Source organism: Muscardinus avellanarius (genome assembly GCF_963383645.1).
Source record: "Muscardinus avellanarius genome assembly, chromosome: 12".
NCBI classification, from domain to species: domain Eukaryota; kingdom Metazoa; phylum Chordata; class Mammalia; order Rodentia; family Gliridae; genus Muscardinus; species Muscardinus avellanarius.
The window spans coordinates 18,902,607-18,920,762 of record NC_137798.1 but is presented as its reverse complement, the minus strand read 5'-3'; the positions used below and the strand labels follow the sequence as shown (position 1 = coordinate 18,920,762).

General features: G+C 40.4%; 1 protein-coding gene across 2 annotated transcripts in view; it reads right to left on the bottom strand.

Moving 5' to 3' along the window:
- The window catches only part of RYR3 (ryanodine receptor 3), a gene marked incomplete at both ends in the record, with an annotated part of 530,337 nt that overhangs the window by 127,711 nt on the left and 384,470 nt on the right, over positions 1-18,156 (bottom strand). For both annotated transcript variants that reach the window (XM_080708162.1, XM_080708163.1), the window contains 2 exons: positions 954-1,062; positions 2,279-2,459. In XM_080708162.1, the coding sequence (XP_080564288.1) occupies positions 954-1,062; positions 2,279-2,459 (290 nt within the window). The remainder of the gene's footprint in view (positions 1-953; positions 1,063-2,278; positions 2,460-18,156) is intronic.

The window sequence follows — 18,156 nt, the reverse complement described above, 5'->3', positions numbered from 1 at the left end:
ATGAGGTGATCAGGAAAAAGGGAGCCTAAGTGCACAGGGGTCTCCAGTACCCGGCTCTCGAGACCAAAGAACACCCTGCTGCACCCCTGGCTCCCTGCCAAGGCCTTTTATTTGTTTAATTCACAGAAATGAAAAGACAGTTCTACGTGGGCAAGGCTGGTTTATCATCGCAGGAAATGGAATCCTAAGAATTGTGTTTAGCCTCCTTTACTGAGATTTAGATTTTGTTTTCCTATGAAAAGCAATTATTTTCTCTCTCACTTATCCTGTGAGGCTTTATATGAAATAAAGCCAGCTGTCTCAGTCCTCAGCAGGGGCACAAAAGGAAAGGGAACACACACACACACACGCACACGCGCGTGCGCGCATACACACACACACACACACACACACACACACACACACACACACTTTAGTTTAAAACTCAAGAAAACATCCCAAAAAACAAAACTACCCTTATGTGTATGTGCAAAGCTCTATCTCAGGTAAACAATCAGACCGAACCCCTGGGAAGGGACTGCTTTCTTGGGGCTAAATGCCATGGTCATCAAGAAAAGAATTTTCCATGTGGAGTGTCCTCCTGACACCACTGAGGCCACTCGTGATGGCCACCATCAAGAAGCAAGTCAGTCACATTTTGACCAAATAGGGGTAAATTATGAAAAAGTAATGTTGGGAGGCTTTTGAAACACAATTTGTAGAGGATACGCCCAACTAGCGCCATAGAGAAGCCACACAGAGACCCACCCGGGAGTCCAGGAAGCTAGACTAGTTTAGTTTAGAAAGCCGCGCAGTTTGGTAGAAGAGATGGAAGATGCTGTGATATGGCTAAAAGGTACCTGGAGGCAGACAGTGAGCATGCACCCAACACTGAGGAAGAATATGTTTGGGAGAGGGACAGTGCTCTTGGCACAGGGTTCTCATGGTTTCTCTCCAGAGACTCCATCACTCACGTGCATTTCAGGAGCACAGCGGCCCAGCAGATCTATCAGAGCTGAGTAAAACGACATGATTGCGTTGCCCATATGCACAATCTCTTCTTCCTCTTCATCGTCCTCCGTGCTACAGAGAGAATCAGTGTAGGGCGGTGAGAAAGCCTGGTAGACATGAGCTGTGTGGCACCGAAACGCGTGCTCTGCACTTCCCTGGAGCCTCTCCCTTCAGAAGCAGATGAGGTGGTTTTATCCATTCAGCTCAAAGGACCTGGATACCTTCCTATGACATTCCTAGGTTCCTGTGAACTTTAAGGCACGAATTCTGCTGCTACCGGCCAGTCATTGCCTCTTCCTCCCTGAATATGCATAGAAATCACATTGGACGGGAAACCAGGAAGTCATGTGCTAACAAGTCACATGACCTTGAGACCCAGCAGTTCCTCCAGTTACATGGGGAAGCTGGAGCAGCACATGTGCTTGTTTCTTTCTAGTCCACCAGGTCACTTAGCAGGACTGATGATAAAAGAAAAGGCCAGTTGCCCGGGGAGTTACCTCTGCTGGGTCACACCTGTTCTGTAGACTCTATGCTCAATTTGGAGGCTCTGATAAAGAACTGGAGGTGATCCCAAGACATGATAAGGGGGCACTAACAAGGCAATCAGATACTCCACCAACTACATCCTTAACCTTTAAATGCCAAGAGTATTAATTTTGTGACCTTTAACAATCTATACCCTACCCTCCAAGGAATCAAATTTAAATACTTTCTCAGAAGCCCTCATACTTGCAGAAGAGAAAGTGGAGGGTGCTCTCTGTTTTTATCTTGTTTTCTTTTCTTCTTCTTTTTTTTTTCCCAGTGCTAGGGAATTGAGCCCAGGGCCTCGCCCATGCAAGGTAAGTGCTCTACCACTGAGCTACATCCTTGGTACCACCTGTTTTTAAAAGATGTGGCATGAAATATTGTAGTTCAAACTATGGAAGGACATGTGCTGGGGCTAGACAATGACTGTCACCTTGGTCCAGGCCTCTCAGCTCAGGTGGTTATGCTTTGAGGACAGGCCAGGGGGAGAGGAGGGCTTGCTGCTGTGAGGATTTTCCACTTGGGCTACATGGAGTAGGGAAAGGGAGAAGGTAGAGGTCCTGATCGCTAGGCTTGCTAGAAGAGTCAAGACAATATGTGCTTGACAAAATTATTTTAAATGTTTTAACTACTATATACAAAAAGGAAATCTGTGCTTTTTTATTGGAAAAAGTTATCTATATCACCTTCATCCTCCACAAACTGACAATATCAGGAAGTTCACCAACCACGTTCATGCCAGAAGGCAAGTGCTTTGACTTACACTTCTCTCTTGTACCCCTGAGAGGGGAGGTCCAGCGCTGGGCTCTCCGAGATCTTAATGGCGCCCTGCATGGCTGCCAGCAGGCCGTTTCCTCCCTCACCCCGCAGGGCTGGCCCAAAGCACTCTGGGCGTCTGATGAGCAACTTGACCACAACACTGGCATTTTCTTCCACGCTCTCACCTAAGGAAGAGAGGCACTGTTTCCTGGTCCCTGGAAGGACCAGCCCAGCAGTTATTCCTAGTGGGTGAACTGGGAAGGCAGAACGTCACCAAGTTGGTTTCCTACTCTTACGATTATGAGGATGTACAGATGGGAGAAAGGTGAGCTGTGATAAATGAGGTCAGCAGCTGCCTAGCTGAAGATTAAGATCTGTTTTACTGTAAGATTAACTATTATAGAATACAGTTTTACTCTTCAACTTGGAATTTTGTACCACCAAGATTATTTCAGTATATTTAGGTCCTCAGAGGGCAAGGGTTGAACTGCTGAGTCTGCGATGGAATACTGATTTGTTCCCAAGTGACTTAGGGATCAAAAGAACTTTACATTTTTATAACTCCACAAGGAGATACAAGTTACTTTCTCCCTTGAAAGGAGGTGAGATGATACCTCATGTTGGTGTGCCTCAATTAACTTCTGGAGAAATGACATGTTAGCTTGTGACTGCATTATAGAATGCTCTCACAGAGTTTAATACATACCCTAGAGCATCAGGTTTGTATTGGTAGAGTTTAGGGCATTTCTTCTTTCTCTCTTTTTGTGGTACTAAGGATTGAACTCAGCGGAATTCTACCTTTGAGTTACACCCCCTCCCCCCTTTTTACTTTTTGTTTTGAAACAGGGTCTTTCTTCCTGCTACATTCCTGAGGCTGGGGTTATATGCATGCACAACCACCAGTACACAGTGTAAAAGGTCATTTCTGAAGTCATTTATCCAGATGAAGAATCCACTGGGTAAAGTTTTCTTAGTTATTCCTACAATAGCTCTAAAAGAAGTTAAAGGTTGGGGAACTATATTCTGTTAGCATTTCTCTTTGGATGAACCATAGAAAGTAAGATAGGGTCTCATTTCTTGATAGGTGATTAAACAGCAGAACTGGAACACTTGGGGAAGTATAACCATTGCTTCTCAAATCCAGCGCTTGTGTTCAAAAGCATGTTTATAGCTTGTTTGAACACCATCATAAAACATACCTTCTGTCTCAGGTGAAATCTTAAGCCTGAGAATTTCATTCCTAAACCAAGACTCAAAGGCAAGAATTTGTTGATGCTATATATTAGAAGAAGATTGAAGAAAAACACTTCTAAACCACAGGGTATTGTGTGTGTAAGCATATATATATATATATAAGTGTACTGTATCATTAATAATTTTTGCATTATCATTGGCTATTGCATTATACATTCTTCCAGAAACAATACCTCAAATCTTAGTAAGCCCAAACAATAACTATCACCTCCCAGTTTCTGTAGGGTGGGACTCTGGGAGTGCCTGAGCTAGGTGGTCTGTCTGAGATCGCCCTTGAGGCTGCAGTCTCAGGGCTGGCCAGGGCTTTAGTCTTCCGCAGTCTTGCCTGGACTTGGGGTATCAGCTTCCAGCTCACTCACTTGGATGTGGGCGGGAGGCCTCAGTTGTACACACCACTCAATTCTTTAGCATGCTGGCTTCTTCAAAGGGCTGCTTGAATGTCTCATGACATGGCAGCTGACTTCTCACAGAGCAAAAATCCAAGAAGAAAATAAGACAGAAGCCACAGTGCCTTTAGTGACTGGGTAATCTATTCTTATTTTGCCATATTCTATTCTTTAGAAGTGATTCACTGAGTCCAGGCTGCATTTAAAGGGAGAAGAATTAGGTTCCCTTCTTTGGAGAGAGAAGCATCCAATCATTTACAGATATATTTTAATTAATTAATTTATTTTCTAATTTAATCTTTTTCAGATATATTTTTAAATCGTTCCATTATAGTTTAAGTTCTGATGACATAAAATGTTTATGAATCAGCCTAGAAATTTTGCAGTTTGAACATTAGAATGGGAACTCCAAACGTGGCTTCTCACTCCAGCTTCTTAGCTAATCACTATGTGAATATGACCCTGTATAGTATCACAGGGTCTCAATCTCCCTGTTAAGAAACTCATGCTCCCCATAGTTTCATGAATCTACTAATTTAATCCATATAAAGAGATTTTCCCCACCCTGTCCAGAGTAACAGAGGGGCTGAGTTTGTTCAAATGCTTGAAATTAGCATGGGAGTATCTCTCCCTCAATTTCATACTTAAACATGTATGAAATGTCGCTATCCCCAGAGAGCCCACCTTAGACTTCCACTGTGGTCCTGTCCCAGAGCTTGGCTTGCTCACATCCTCTTACCACTCAACCTTCTTTGTTGCAGGTAAAATTCAAGTGTACATCACTACAGTTTTAGAATTCTGTAATTTGGTTCAAACTTTTTTTCATTAAACTGAGTTTAAACAGATTATCAGTTTGTATTTGCTTTTTATAGATCAGTCCTTCAAGAAAAGTCGAAAAGTTTTGTAAAGAAGTTTGCCTTCAATTGCCACTCAATACATAGCATCAAAAATAATTTTTTAAAGTAATCACTAAGCCAAACATGAAAGGAGGGAGGGGAAGGGAATGGGGTCGGAATTGGGTAAGGGCTAATTGGGTGATGTGTATATGTATGTCTCCACCATTTTGTACCCCATTAAGTTGTATGACTACAATGCACCAATAAAAAATTAAAAAAATTGATTTCCACTAAACCAGAATCTATGGAAATAACTTGTAGTTTGTGAGAGAGTTTAGATAATGTGATGACACTGTTCTATGCCCACATTTTGCTGTTTACTGAAACTAGCATTTATATCTGATGTAGTTCATTGATAGGAAGGATATTTCAATTAAAGTATTGGGAGAATCAGCTTTCAAAAAATAGACACTCTTAGTCTTAGATGTAACTCATCACTCACTATTTTCAAGTGTTTCTGACTCTAATACTTACCAGGTAGGACATATATCTACCTTTCCAGTTGCTCTTTTTCATAAGAATGAAAGAAATCAAAGATGGAGACAAATGCAACCCTGTTAATCAAGCTTATTTAAATTCTGTACTCTGATTCTTTCAGTCACTCAGTGGAAATGCTTATGGGTCAACCATGGAGTTTGCCAGTTTGGTGAATTCAACTTAGTGTTCCCACAGGGATGGACACAGTGGAGTCTGAGGGTGTGGGACCACAGTGTGCAGCAGAGTTGAAATAGCAGACAAAGATTGGGTTTAACACTGAAATTCATTTGCCAATTTGGGCACAGTGGCGCATACCTGTAAGCCCAGTACTTGGGAGGCTGAGAAAGGAGGATTGCAGGTTTGAGGGCAGCATGCATTAACTTAGTGAGACTCCATTTCAAAGTAAAAAGAAAAGAAAAGAAAAAGGGTTGGAGTTGTAGCTCAATGGGAGAATGCCCCTTGGGTTTAATCCTTAGTCGTGTGTGTGTGTGTGTGTGTGTGTGTGTGTGTGTGTGTGTGTGTATACATGCATATATACACAAAAAGAAAAATAAAAAAATAAAAGAGGAAGGAAATAATTCATTTTCTTGATTAGCCTTTTTTTATTTGAGTCTCATGTCTTCAGAACTATGCTAGTTAGGTTGGCTCCCACAATTGACCCAGGAAGCCATTCCTTGATTACTTGAATTTGGACATCTGTGGGAGATGCAGAGCACACCCTGCAAGAGAAAGAAACCGAAGCCCAACCATTGTTGTTAATTAGAGAGGGAAGCAAGGAAAAGAATTTCCCAAAGCCTTACAAGGTAGGAAGGAAAGCACATTACAAGAGAGAGAACATTATCTTCCTAATTGCCTGGAGCTCAGCAAGCTTGATGCCAACCAGATCCACTCTGGTAAAGCTGAACATTGACCTTGAGGGCATGTTTTCAAGGGGGAGAGAGATTTGAGGTAAACTAATTTTGCCCAAGGGCTTACTATAATGTTTTTGCTCAAGCTCCAACATGAATAATGAGCTTAATAACAGCATGAGTGTTCACAGTGCCTTTCTTCAAAGGTTTTCAACATCGTGTTTATATTGCTCCTTTTTTGTCAACATTTCTGAAAAGTTGGATGGAAATGGAAATGAATTTCCCATTTTACATTGGTAAAACAGTCATATTAACCACAGGGACAATTAGTAGAAATGCAATAATTTTATCTTTGATCCATCACTTTTTATTACTCTCTGTCCTAACTACAATAGCTGCTTTAAAGTTCCCTTTCTTGGTGTGCTGTCTTTCTTCCCAATCCCTTGGCATACATCCTTGACCTAGGTAAGTCCACCTCATCCTTCAGGAACAGATTAAATGCAGGAGCCCCCAGATTGTGCTCTCCTCAAATACTCTGTACTCTGTTTTTCTCATTGGACTGTATAATCTATATGACAAGGACTGCATGTCTGAATTTTTAACCCTCTGTGCTCAAGAGTCTTGTTAATATCTGGCACATAATAGGTATTACAAATACTTCCTGAATAAATGAGTGCACTTCTCTAAGGCTCAAGGTTGTCACTTGGAATAATTGGAAGAAAAACTAAATATAACTATTCCTTACTGCAGTAGCAGACCAATAGTCAGCCTGTTTCTAAGAGCCTGGATTGTCCATTTCCTTAGATTTAAATTAGTCCCATGGAAAAGAAGACATTCCCCAGTCAAGTCATTGTGTGGCAAAAGAACACTGAGGGCTCATCATGAACAAGTCTAGAGATACCTCTATTTAGTTAACTTGGAGAATCACAAGGCGGGGATGATGGCCAGTTCTCAACCTGTTTCTTGGTAAATACAAATTTTGATATACTACTGAGAGACTTGTATGAATCAAATTATTATAAGTAATAAGGAACCTATGATCACCTTAGAGCCTTACAGCCTGAAAATGGAGGAGGTAGTCTATGAACTACTGTTTTAGCACAGAAAGGAAACCAGGGGTTGTTTGCCCATTTGCTAATTAGTTCAGCCATTTTTTTTTTTTTGGTGGTACTGGGGTTCCTGGAAGCCCTTCTACCTCCGGGCTACACTCCCAGACCTATTTTTACATTTTTATTTGGAAACAGGGTCTCCTAAGCCAGCGCGCGCGGCTGGCTTCGAACCTGCGTGATCCTCCTGTCTCTGCTTCCCAAGCGCGGGGAATTACAAGCATGCGCCACCACGCCCGGCTAGTTCAGCCATTTTTTAAGCCCACCAGAGTCTAGTCACTGCCCTAGAAACAGTGGAAAAGTAGAACATCACAGTGAGCTTTGATCCCAGAATAAGACAAATGCAGAGAGCTTCTCCATCAGACTACAGGCCCAAAGATGTGTTCCCCAACCTCTTGCAGATTTAATAATAAATGATTATTCTACACTAATAAGATTATGAAATTATTTGTTATGAAGTAGAGGCAGATGATTGTAGGGATGAGAGTAGAAATAAAGTTCAGTTCCTATGCAACTGTGGTGGCCAAGGTGGAAAATAAGGACAGCCTGCAATGGGATGTGGCCAGTGGAGATGGGGAAATGCAGATGGATGTCAGAAATCTTTGAAGCACTGAATCAACAGAATTTGATGATGGATTATTTATGAGAATAAGGGGAAATGCTGAATAAAGGATGTCACTTCAGGTTTGGTTTGAGTAGCTGAAAAGTTGGGCAGTCCTGGTTAAGGAGATAAGGAACCCCTTGGAGAAGAACAGACCTGGAATCACAATTATAGATCCATCCTTAATATGTACAACATTTGAGATGCCTCTTAGACCTCCAAGTGAAAATATCAAGAAGACAACAAGATGTACAAGAATGGGGCTTGGGGAAGAGGATGAATGCACACGTGGGGATCATCAGTGTACATGTGGAATTTTATTAAATCCAAGGTTCCGAAGGAAAGTACACAGGGTGGACTGGCACAGTTGCCTCAGAATTTTGAGGAGTGGTATTTAATCATAGAACCAGGCTGACATTTTGCCCATATCCTTAGAGTTTGGATTCATCTGACTTTTTAATTTTTCAATGTGAAGTGAAACCTAAATGAGATGGAAATACGGAGCCAGAATTGAGGTGTGCTCTGGTAGAATAGAGCATCCCTGTTAAATATGGGTATTTTCACTGAGTTGGTAAAATCAATTTGTGATGGGCACGAGGCTCATGATACTGCCTGCTATTTAGTGAGAATAAGGTTGATGAAGCAGATTTTTTGTTTTTGCCTTTCTTTTATTATTTAGCTGAAATCCATAATTTTATTTAGGTATCAGGCTTCATTAATTACTCTTGTCAATGAAATGATCAATGCAGCCCACATACAAATGGATTTTGGAAATTTGGGTCCACTGTCAAGGCACTTAGTTAACAGCACCCTTGAGCCCCAGTGGAGCCTTGGAGGAAAACTACTAAAGCAATATACTTAGCATGAAATCAAGTTGAATATCATTTCCCCAGATTAGATTTTCAGACTTTGGTGCTCTGGACACTGGTTTCCAATTAGATTTTTGATTTGAGGAATTTATTTTCTATTATGTATGTTATTTTTGACTAGCTAGTAATTTCCAGGTTGTGATGCTGTTTCACTTTGAGTTTTTACAGATGGAACCACATTTTCTTGCCTTTTTCTAAGTCCCACAGCTGCCTCAATGAATGACTCTATTCTTTTCAGGCACAGGGATTTCATGAGGTGTAGTGGGACAAAGATGAAGATGTGGCAGGAGAGACAGCACATGCCTTATATAAGGAGGAAGGGGTAAGGCAGACGGTAAGTACTCAACCCCCACTAGCCATATCTCAAATGTTTCGCATATTCTACTTTAACCCCCGCCCCAGTCTTAAGGGTCTTCTGACTGCAATGTTGCTCATATTTATCTTAAACTCTTTAAAAATCCTTTCTTGTTGGTTCATGTTTTGAGAGTTTGCTAAATCTTTCCAACTGTATTGAAAATTTGAGACTTCCGGGAAGATGGCGATGGAGGGAAGCGGGGCTTACGAGCCCCGCTAACAACCAATCTCTATTACCACAAAATCAGCGCCTTTCATAGCCAGAAAACACCATCAGCAGAGAAATAAAAAATGTAATTACAAGGGACAGAGAAAAAGAGGGCTGGAAAAATGAGACACCAGAAACCAGACCGCAGTGCTGCAGCCGGAGCTGCGGCATGGAGCGGTGGGCACCATCTTCTTTTGCAGCACCAGGCTCCAGAGAGGAAGGGAACTCATAACGGAGCTCAGAGCCACAGAGGAGATATGCAGACCTCACGCCCGAGGACGCGGCATCAGCGCTTTACTGCCGGCAGCAGCGGCGAGCTCACTGGACGGCTCTAGACCAACGCACTCAACAGCCCACCAGGCTCCAGAGAGGAGCGGCGGACAGTGAGCCGAGGTGAGCCGCTGCTGAACAGCTGGGTGGGATTCGGCAGATTTCTCGGCGAGGGAGCATCTAAAGCTCCCAGGGGCTGGGCTCAGCACACCTTGCAGGGACTCAAAGCAGAGCTCAAAACCAGAGAAGAAATACGCCAGCCTCACGGCCGAGGGCATGGCAGTGGCGCCATATTGCCAGCGGTGGCAGAGGCAGCGAATTCACTGAGTCCACTACAGTTACATCTGCGCACTCAACAACAGTGAGTCAAATTGCGGGCCCTGGAGGAGAAATCCCAGTACTGACTCCCAGGGATTTGACCCAGTAGGGGAGTGGCGGTGGCAGAGATATCACACCATAGGAGAATGCCCAACCTGGCACCCCCCATGGTCTAAAGCAGCCTCGATTGACTCCCTGGGTCTGAGACTCTGCCATACAACCCAGTAAAGGAGTAGTGGGGACCGAGATACCACAGACTCGAGATCCAGAGCACCTTAAGTGAAGTCGTAGTGACCCAAGGGAAGAACCCAGAGAAGGCACAAACTTCCGAAATCATGGGAAAGAGGAATAACAATGGAGCAATGAATGCCCACAACCCCAAAACATCAGAACCCGATAAAACAGAAATTCAGAGATTTCTAGAAGATCAAATCAGGAAAATAACTGTAGAAATAATAGAGGTGTTTCAAAAAGAATTCAGAGAGAGCCAAAAAGAGATAAAGGATGCAATTAATGAAGTAAAGGCCTCAATTCAAAGTACAAACAACCAACTAGACCACATGGAGAATAGAATCTTGATCTTAGAAGATCATTTAAAAAATGAATGCATAGTTTCTAACTTAGAAAAAAACATCTGACAGCAGGAATCTGACATTGAAGAAATATGGGCCCATTTTAAGAGAGCTAACCTAAGAATAATTGGAATAGAAGAGGGAATAGAAGGTGAAACCAAAGGGATAAGTAATATCTTCAAAGAAATAATAGCAGAAAAATTTTCAAAAAGAGAGCAAGAGGTCAATACACATGTTCAGGAAACTTATAGAACTCCCTTTAGACAGGATCAGAGAAGAGGATCCCCATGCCACATAATTGTCAAAATGACCAATGTGGAAGTCAAGCAGAGAATCTTAAAGGTAACAAAAACAAAGGGCCAAGTGACATTCAGAGGCAAACCAATTAGAATCACTCCAGACTTCCCAAACCAAGTCATGAAAGCCAGAAGGGCTTGGAGTAACATATTCTAAACTCTGAAAGAAAACAACTTTCAGCCAAAAATTTCTTACCCAGCAAAACTTTCTATCAAATTAGATGGGGAAATAAGAAACTTCCACGACAAACAGAAACTGAAGGAATTTATGTCTTCAAAACCAGTACTAGAGAAAATACTCAAAGAGATTAACTACAAAGAAGAAATAGGTAACTCACACCAGAACCAGAGAAACAAGATTTTCCATCCAACAGACAACTAAGATTGGTTATCTGTGGAGATTCATTATTTATGTTAGTCTTTTACCTATCTCTAAATTGTATTGTTTGCTTTTATTGTTGCTAATTTTTAGGATTTCTAGTTGGAATACTATATCTGAATACCTTCAGATATAGCATTTGGAAATATTTTATCCCATTCTAAAAGTAAGTTTTAACTCTGTTTACATTGTCTTTGGATATACAATATGCTTTTATTTTTTAGGGAGTTTGTTTACCCTTTTGTTGCCTGTGCCATTGAAATCATATCCAATAAATCACTGCCAATTTTAATGTTGTGAGGTTTTATGACCCAGATTTTCTTCTAAAAGTTTATAGTCTTAAGACTTATATTTAGGTCTTTTATATATTTTGAGTTAATATTTGTATATGGTGTTAGGTAAGGATCTGATTTTATTCTTTTCCATGTAATTATTATTATTCAACAATATTTAGTTAAAAGATAATTATTTCCTCCACCAAATGTTCGTGGAAACCTTGTCAAAAATAACTTGATAATATATGGAAGAATTTATCTCTAGGCTTTTATTTAACTCCAATGGTTTATATATCTGCCTTTAGAACAGTACTACACTGTTTCAATTATTGTAGCTTTATATGGTTTGAAATCAGAAAATATACATCTTCTAGCTTTGTTCTTTTTCGAGATCATTTTGCTTATTTGAGTCCATATTCCATATTAGGATAGATTTTTTTCTGAAAAATAAATAAATAAATATATGATAGTTTCACCTTAAAAAAGAAAAAGAAAGAAATATTCTCTGGTAAGAAAGAAAGCAAAAAGAAATATTGAAATGTTATCCTTAAGTCAACAAAAGCTTGGTATCAGACAAATGAAACTGTTATGTGAGATAAAATAACATTGATAAATGTTAATATTGGATAAATTGCTATAATACTAGATGTCAACCACTAAGCCAAGCATGGGAAGGAGGGACGGGGAGGGAATGGGGTGGGGATTGGGTAGGGGCTAACTGGGCGATGTGTGCATGTATGTCTACAAAAGTATTATTTTTATCCCATTATGATGTATGAATACAGTGCACCAATAAAATAAATTAAAAAAAAGAAAATTTGAGAATGACAAGAATAATTAATATATCTTTTCTGACTCTAAAAACATATATACGTGGACAGAAATGAATCAGACGATTCTTAACCATTTACACCTTACATGACCTTCAAAGCTAAGACGCCACTTTGAACATCTTAACAGATGTATGTCTTGCAGCTCAGTATAATCACCCTATACTAGTTAAAAACTATGTCTATTTCTTTCTTCAAGATGTTATTCAACACTTGCCTTCTTTCCTGTGCATTCCTACATTAACTTCACTAGATCCAAATAAACACCAGTCTTCTTGGCACGCCAGCAGCCACCGGTGCCACTTGCATGGGTAGGTGCAGCTTATCATTAAATTTTTAGTAATTATTCTAGGCTTGTTTCTGATAATTATACTTCAGTCTGCTGTGTTTCTTGTTTTGAGTCACAAATGGCTTCAGGGCAGAACTTCTAAAGCATGTCTCATTAGTTCTCATAGCCCTTCACATACCCTATACTTGCCACATGACAGATGCCCATGTTATGGCTGCTGCTGATAAATCTGCCTGGGAAAGCAGAGTCTGCAATGCTGCAAAATACTATGTTCCTCACAAATAAGTTTCTGACCTGGGGCAGATATCACTAAGATGCTCCCCGGACTCCAAGAAAGCACAGAATAAGTTTTTCCTTTTGTGAATTGGCAGGAAATATCTTCCTTCTGGGAATCCACATCCAGAAGGGATTAATCACAAATACTGAAGCACTGCGTTTAGCCTGGCTACATTATTTGCCATTGCCGGGTAGTTAGGAGCTTCTCGCCTTCAGTATTCTGATGGTTAAACACAACCCAAGATTTCTTAGCAGGTTAACAAAAATACAGTAGAGAAAATTATTTGAACTTGAAAATGAAAAGAACTTCTTAAGAAGTTATTTTGGGGACAAAATCTTGTTTAAGAAGATTTATCAAAAATATTAAGGGATACTAGTAAATTAATATTAGGAGAAATTTTCTAATTCTATTATATTGATAGAGTAAAACCTTTTGATTTGGCCTTTAAAAACACATTGGTACTAAACAGTAATTAAGTAATACCACAATTTTTGACAAGCCTAAAGGAGAAAATATTATATCTCTTTGTTCATTAGGGAGACAGGGCCAGAAAGGCCTCTGGAGTCAAACTGTTTTTCATTCAAACTCTGGCTTCACTTTCTCCTACCCGATTCTGCACAAGGTAATTAATTTCTATTTAATTTCATCTATAAAAGGATGAAGATAATTTTACTTATGGTCTGAATGCTTGTGTTTCCTCAAAGTCAAATGTTGAATTCTTAACCCCTAGAGTAATTCTGTCGAGAGGTGGGTTTTTTGGAATGAGATGAGGCCATGAGAGTGGAGCCCTCGTGAGTGGGACTAATATCCTTAAAAAAGAAGATCTAGAGAGCTGCCTTGCCATTTCTACTACGTCAGGCACAGACAGAAGGTACCATTTATGAATGAGAAGACCTCATCAAACACCAGATTTCCCAGTGCCATGGTCCTGGGCTTCCCAGCTTCAAAAGGCTATAAGAAATATATATTTTTAATTTTACTTTTAATTTTTTTGTGGTACTGCAGATTGAACCAAGTTGCATTCTACCTCCAAGGTACACCCCCAGCCCTATTTTTTGCTCCTTATTTTGAAACAGGGTCACACTAAGTTGTGGAGAGCCTCACTAAATAGCTGAGGCTGGTGGAGAACCGTTGATCATCCTGACTCAGCCTCCCAAGTACTGGGATTACAAACATGCGACACCATGCCTGGCTATATTTTGAAATAAACTACCTGGGCAATGCAGTTTGTTATGGGAGCCACAAAAGATTAACATCTATGCTACTGGATTGTTGTATAATTTAGGTAAGTTAATGCAAGTAAAAGTGCTTTGAACAGTGCCTGGAACATGCATGAGTATTGGCTGTTATCTTTAACCACAAACTATCTCCATCCCTACAATTACTCATCACCATCCATAACCTGCTATCACTGTGTCTACTCTCACTAACCACCATCCACCTTGATCACTCCAACCTGCTATAACCACCACCCAACCATCATATTCAACCATTGCTGCCATAACTGCTCCTACTCATTATCAGAACATCCATAATCACTCACCACTACCCACCATGAACACCTCCATTATCCAGCATCACTTACCAACACCCACCACAAACACCCTCATCTCCACCTTGATGCACTCTACCAACTCTGTCTTCCACTGATGAGCAGAGGATCTGTTCTGCTGAGTAGAGACCATACATGTGGCCAGAATGTCATATTTATGGCCTTTTAGACATAAAGATTTACATGGGGCTTTGAGATTCCAAAGAACCTATTTATCATTTGAAATGGGGACATTTCAAATGCCCCAACACTTGTAAGGATCATGAACAACAGCAGTACGTAACATGACTCCAGGCTTACTACGTTTTTGGCTCTTGCTAATCTGTTTTCCATGGATTATTTCAAGTAAGCCTCACAACAATTCTGTAAAGTACATGCTATTATTATCATTGTTTTTTTAGTATATAAAAGAACTGAGGCTAGGGACGCTTCACTATCTTGCTTACATTTACACAGTTAGTGACAGAGCCAATTTTGAACCCAAGATATTCCATTCTCCAGTCTAAACTCTCCCACATCACTCTGTGATTCAGCTACTCTTCCTCCTCCAGTAGGTATTTAAAAATATTCTTTTATACTCTGAATATTTATCTCTTTCATGCTCTCCCTTGTGACAATCTATTTCCAACCATTTTAGCTACAAATGGTTGCAAATCTATTCAGTTCCCATCTGTTGATGGATGAATTGCTTTCCTAATAACCAAATTAGGGCATCTCTATTTGGATATTGCACACTGTAACATCATTATGACTTGACTGAGACTAAGCTTATTATGTTCCACCCCAAAGCATTTCCTCCTCCTCCTCCTGCTCCTCCTCCTGCTCCTCCTCCTCCTCCTCCTCCTCCTCCTCCTCCTCCTTCTTCTTCTTCTTCTTCTTCTTCTTCTTCTTCTTCTTCTTCTTCTTCTTCTTCTTCTTCTTCTTCTTCTATCTTATTATTTTTTTCTATCTTCTTATTTCTTTTCTTCCCACCCTCACATCTCTAGGCTTGGATGTAAACTCTGCTCTTCTTTCAACACACCCAAATCTAGCCTTCTCATCATCACTACCATTCAGCCCTGTAAATTCTGTCTCTGAAGTATATTTTTAATTTATCTCCTCTGGTCCATTCCTACCATGACCATTATAATTCATTCCAACCTGAGAAAAGAACTTTTCTCAGGCTTATGGTGGTACCTCATCAGTCTTTCTTCTGTTGAAAAGATTTCCCAGGTCTCTCCATACCAGATCAATAATACATCTTTCAGCTTTAGATTTGTGTTCTATTCATTGCAGCCATCTACCTACCTTGAAAGCCTCATCTTTTACCACTGCCATCCATGTATCCACCCTTTGGACTGAAAAACCTCTTTCCTGAGAATAGCATGCCTAGCCTACAGGCCACTGCACACCCTGCTCCCTATCTGTATCACTTTTCTTGCATTTCTGCACCTAGAAACTTGACTTTTCAGAACTCATCTCTAACATTGCCCCTGCATGAAGACCTTTCTGATCTTCTCAATAGGATATAGGTTTCCCTTCCCTTCTTGAGGCATTTCAGTGTTCTCTCTCTCTCTCTCTCTCTCTCTCTCTCTCTCTCTCTCTCTCTCTCTCTCTCTCTCTCTCTCTCTCTCTCTCTCTCTCTCTCTCTCTCTCTCTCTCTCTCCTCTCTTCTCTCTCTCTCCTTCTCTCTCCATTTATTTTATTTTATTTATATGTGGAACATAATGAAAATGGTACACATTTAGGCTGTGCTTGGTGCCCTCCCTCCCCTGTTTCCCCTTTCCCCCCTCCCAACAATGAGTGTCCAGGTGACCATGCTGCATTCACACTTATACATACACATATTTAGATGTAGCTCCTCCATTAATCAACCTCAGCCTTCTTTGTCTCCTATCCTTCCATTCTAGCTTTTCTGAGATTTCTCCTCCATTATCTGGAGTCCCTCTTGTCTCCCCACTACTCCCTAGTTTGGGCATATTCGAGAAAACACATGTCCCTTCTCTTTCTGTGTTTGGCTGATCTCACTTAACATAATGTTCTCCAGATATTTCCATCTTCTTGTGAATGCCATGATTTTGTTCTTCTTTATAGCTCAGTAGAATTCAATTGTGTGTATTTCCTGTAATTTTGCAATCCATTCATCTGTTGATGGAGACCTAGGGTGGTTCCATATTTTGGCTATTATTAATTGTGCTGTTTTATGAACATGGGTATGCATATGTAGTTCTCTGATTTCAACCCCTTTAGACAAATATGCAGGAGTGGTATAGCTGGGTCATATGGTAGATTTATTCCTAGTTTTCTAAGGAATCTCCAGACTGATCTCCATAGTGGCTGAAGTAGTTTGCACTCCCACCAACAGTGTAAAAGAGTTCCTCTTTCCCCACATCCTCGCCAGCATTTGTTGTTATTTGATTTTTTTTATGCTTGCCACTCTGATTGGGGTTAGGTACTCACTCTACTCCCCCACCCAGTGATCTCTGTTCATGTGGACTACCCTCAAAAGACTATAAATTAATTCTTTGAAAGTAGAAGCTGGATTACTTTGTCAACCCAAAATGTGGCATTTATAATTTAGAAATATAATAAACATTAAATTAAAATGCATATATCTGCCCACTGATGGGCCAATTTGCTAAGAGTTAGTTTCATTATAAAATTGTACTATAGAGCATATGCTGAAAAGACATAAGCCAACATGAAAGTAAAGGGGGCAGACCCAACGTTCTTCTGCTCTCCCTTCCCTTCTCCACTGCCCCACTCCCCTCCTCTCCTCTTCATAATGCTCTATCTCAAACCATTTTCTCCTGTCCTTATCTATTTTCTTCCCACCCTCAAATCTCCAAGGCAGGATATAAATCCTGCTCTTCTCTCAACACCCTCAGGTCCAGCCCTCCCATCGCTACCGTCCATCCCTGTGTTATCTATCTCTGCAATATATTTTGAATTTATCTCCTCTGATCCATCCTACCATGACCATTATAACTCATTCCAACCTGAGCTGTAATAATTCTGTGTTAATTCTAGAATATGATTACTTGGATAGAGAGTGGAACAGGTCATTAGAGAATATTATAAAAGCAACTTTGAGATAAGAAGCTGGAATTTAGCAAACAAAGATGTGATCAACCTATAGGAGACAGAGGTGAAGAACACATGGCTAGAAGCTGAAGAAAGCTGATTAAGAATCTAGCTAGATGAGTCTCAGGGGAGCAAAGCACAGACATCTCCAGGTATATAATCCACTCACAGCAGAGGAAGCCCCAGGAGAATAGAAATCTTTCAAATACTAAAAGCAAGTACAGTATGGTTAAGGAGAGTAAGCTGATGGGTTCGGAGTGGAGGGAGACAAGAAAAGCAAATGGAAATATAATGACCACATCATGCAAATACATACTGAGATAAATTCTCATACTTTGAACAACTGGTAAGATTTTGTATCAGCTGTAGCCTCTCTTTGAGAACACTTAACCAGGTCAGTGGCATTCGCTAGCCCAGAACCACAAACAGAGAAAAGAGAAGGATCATAATTGCAATGAAATGTGAATGAGAATTATAACAAAATCTTGGAAAGCAAGGTACAATTTCAAGAAAGCAGTACACTTATTTCATGCAATATACAACAAATCATTTGGGTGTAACTAAAAAAATTTGGTGGAGCTGAAATGGAAGGTGACCTGTATTGAGAATAATACTATTTAGGGTTGTTATAGATTTTGCCCTCTTGGGAGTTATTTTTTTTTACAGCTAGTCAGTAATTCATAATTTTTATCCAATCATCATAATATTCTATGGATATGGAGGTGCTTGTGAAATAGGTGAGTGATGTATCAGTAAGTTCCC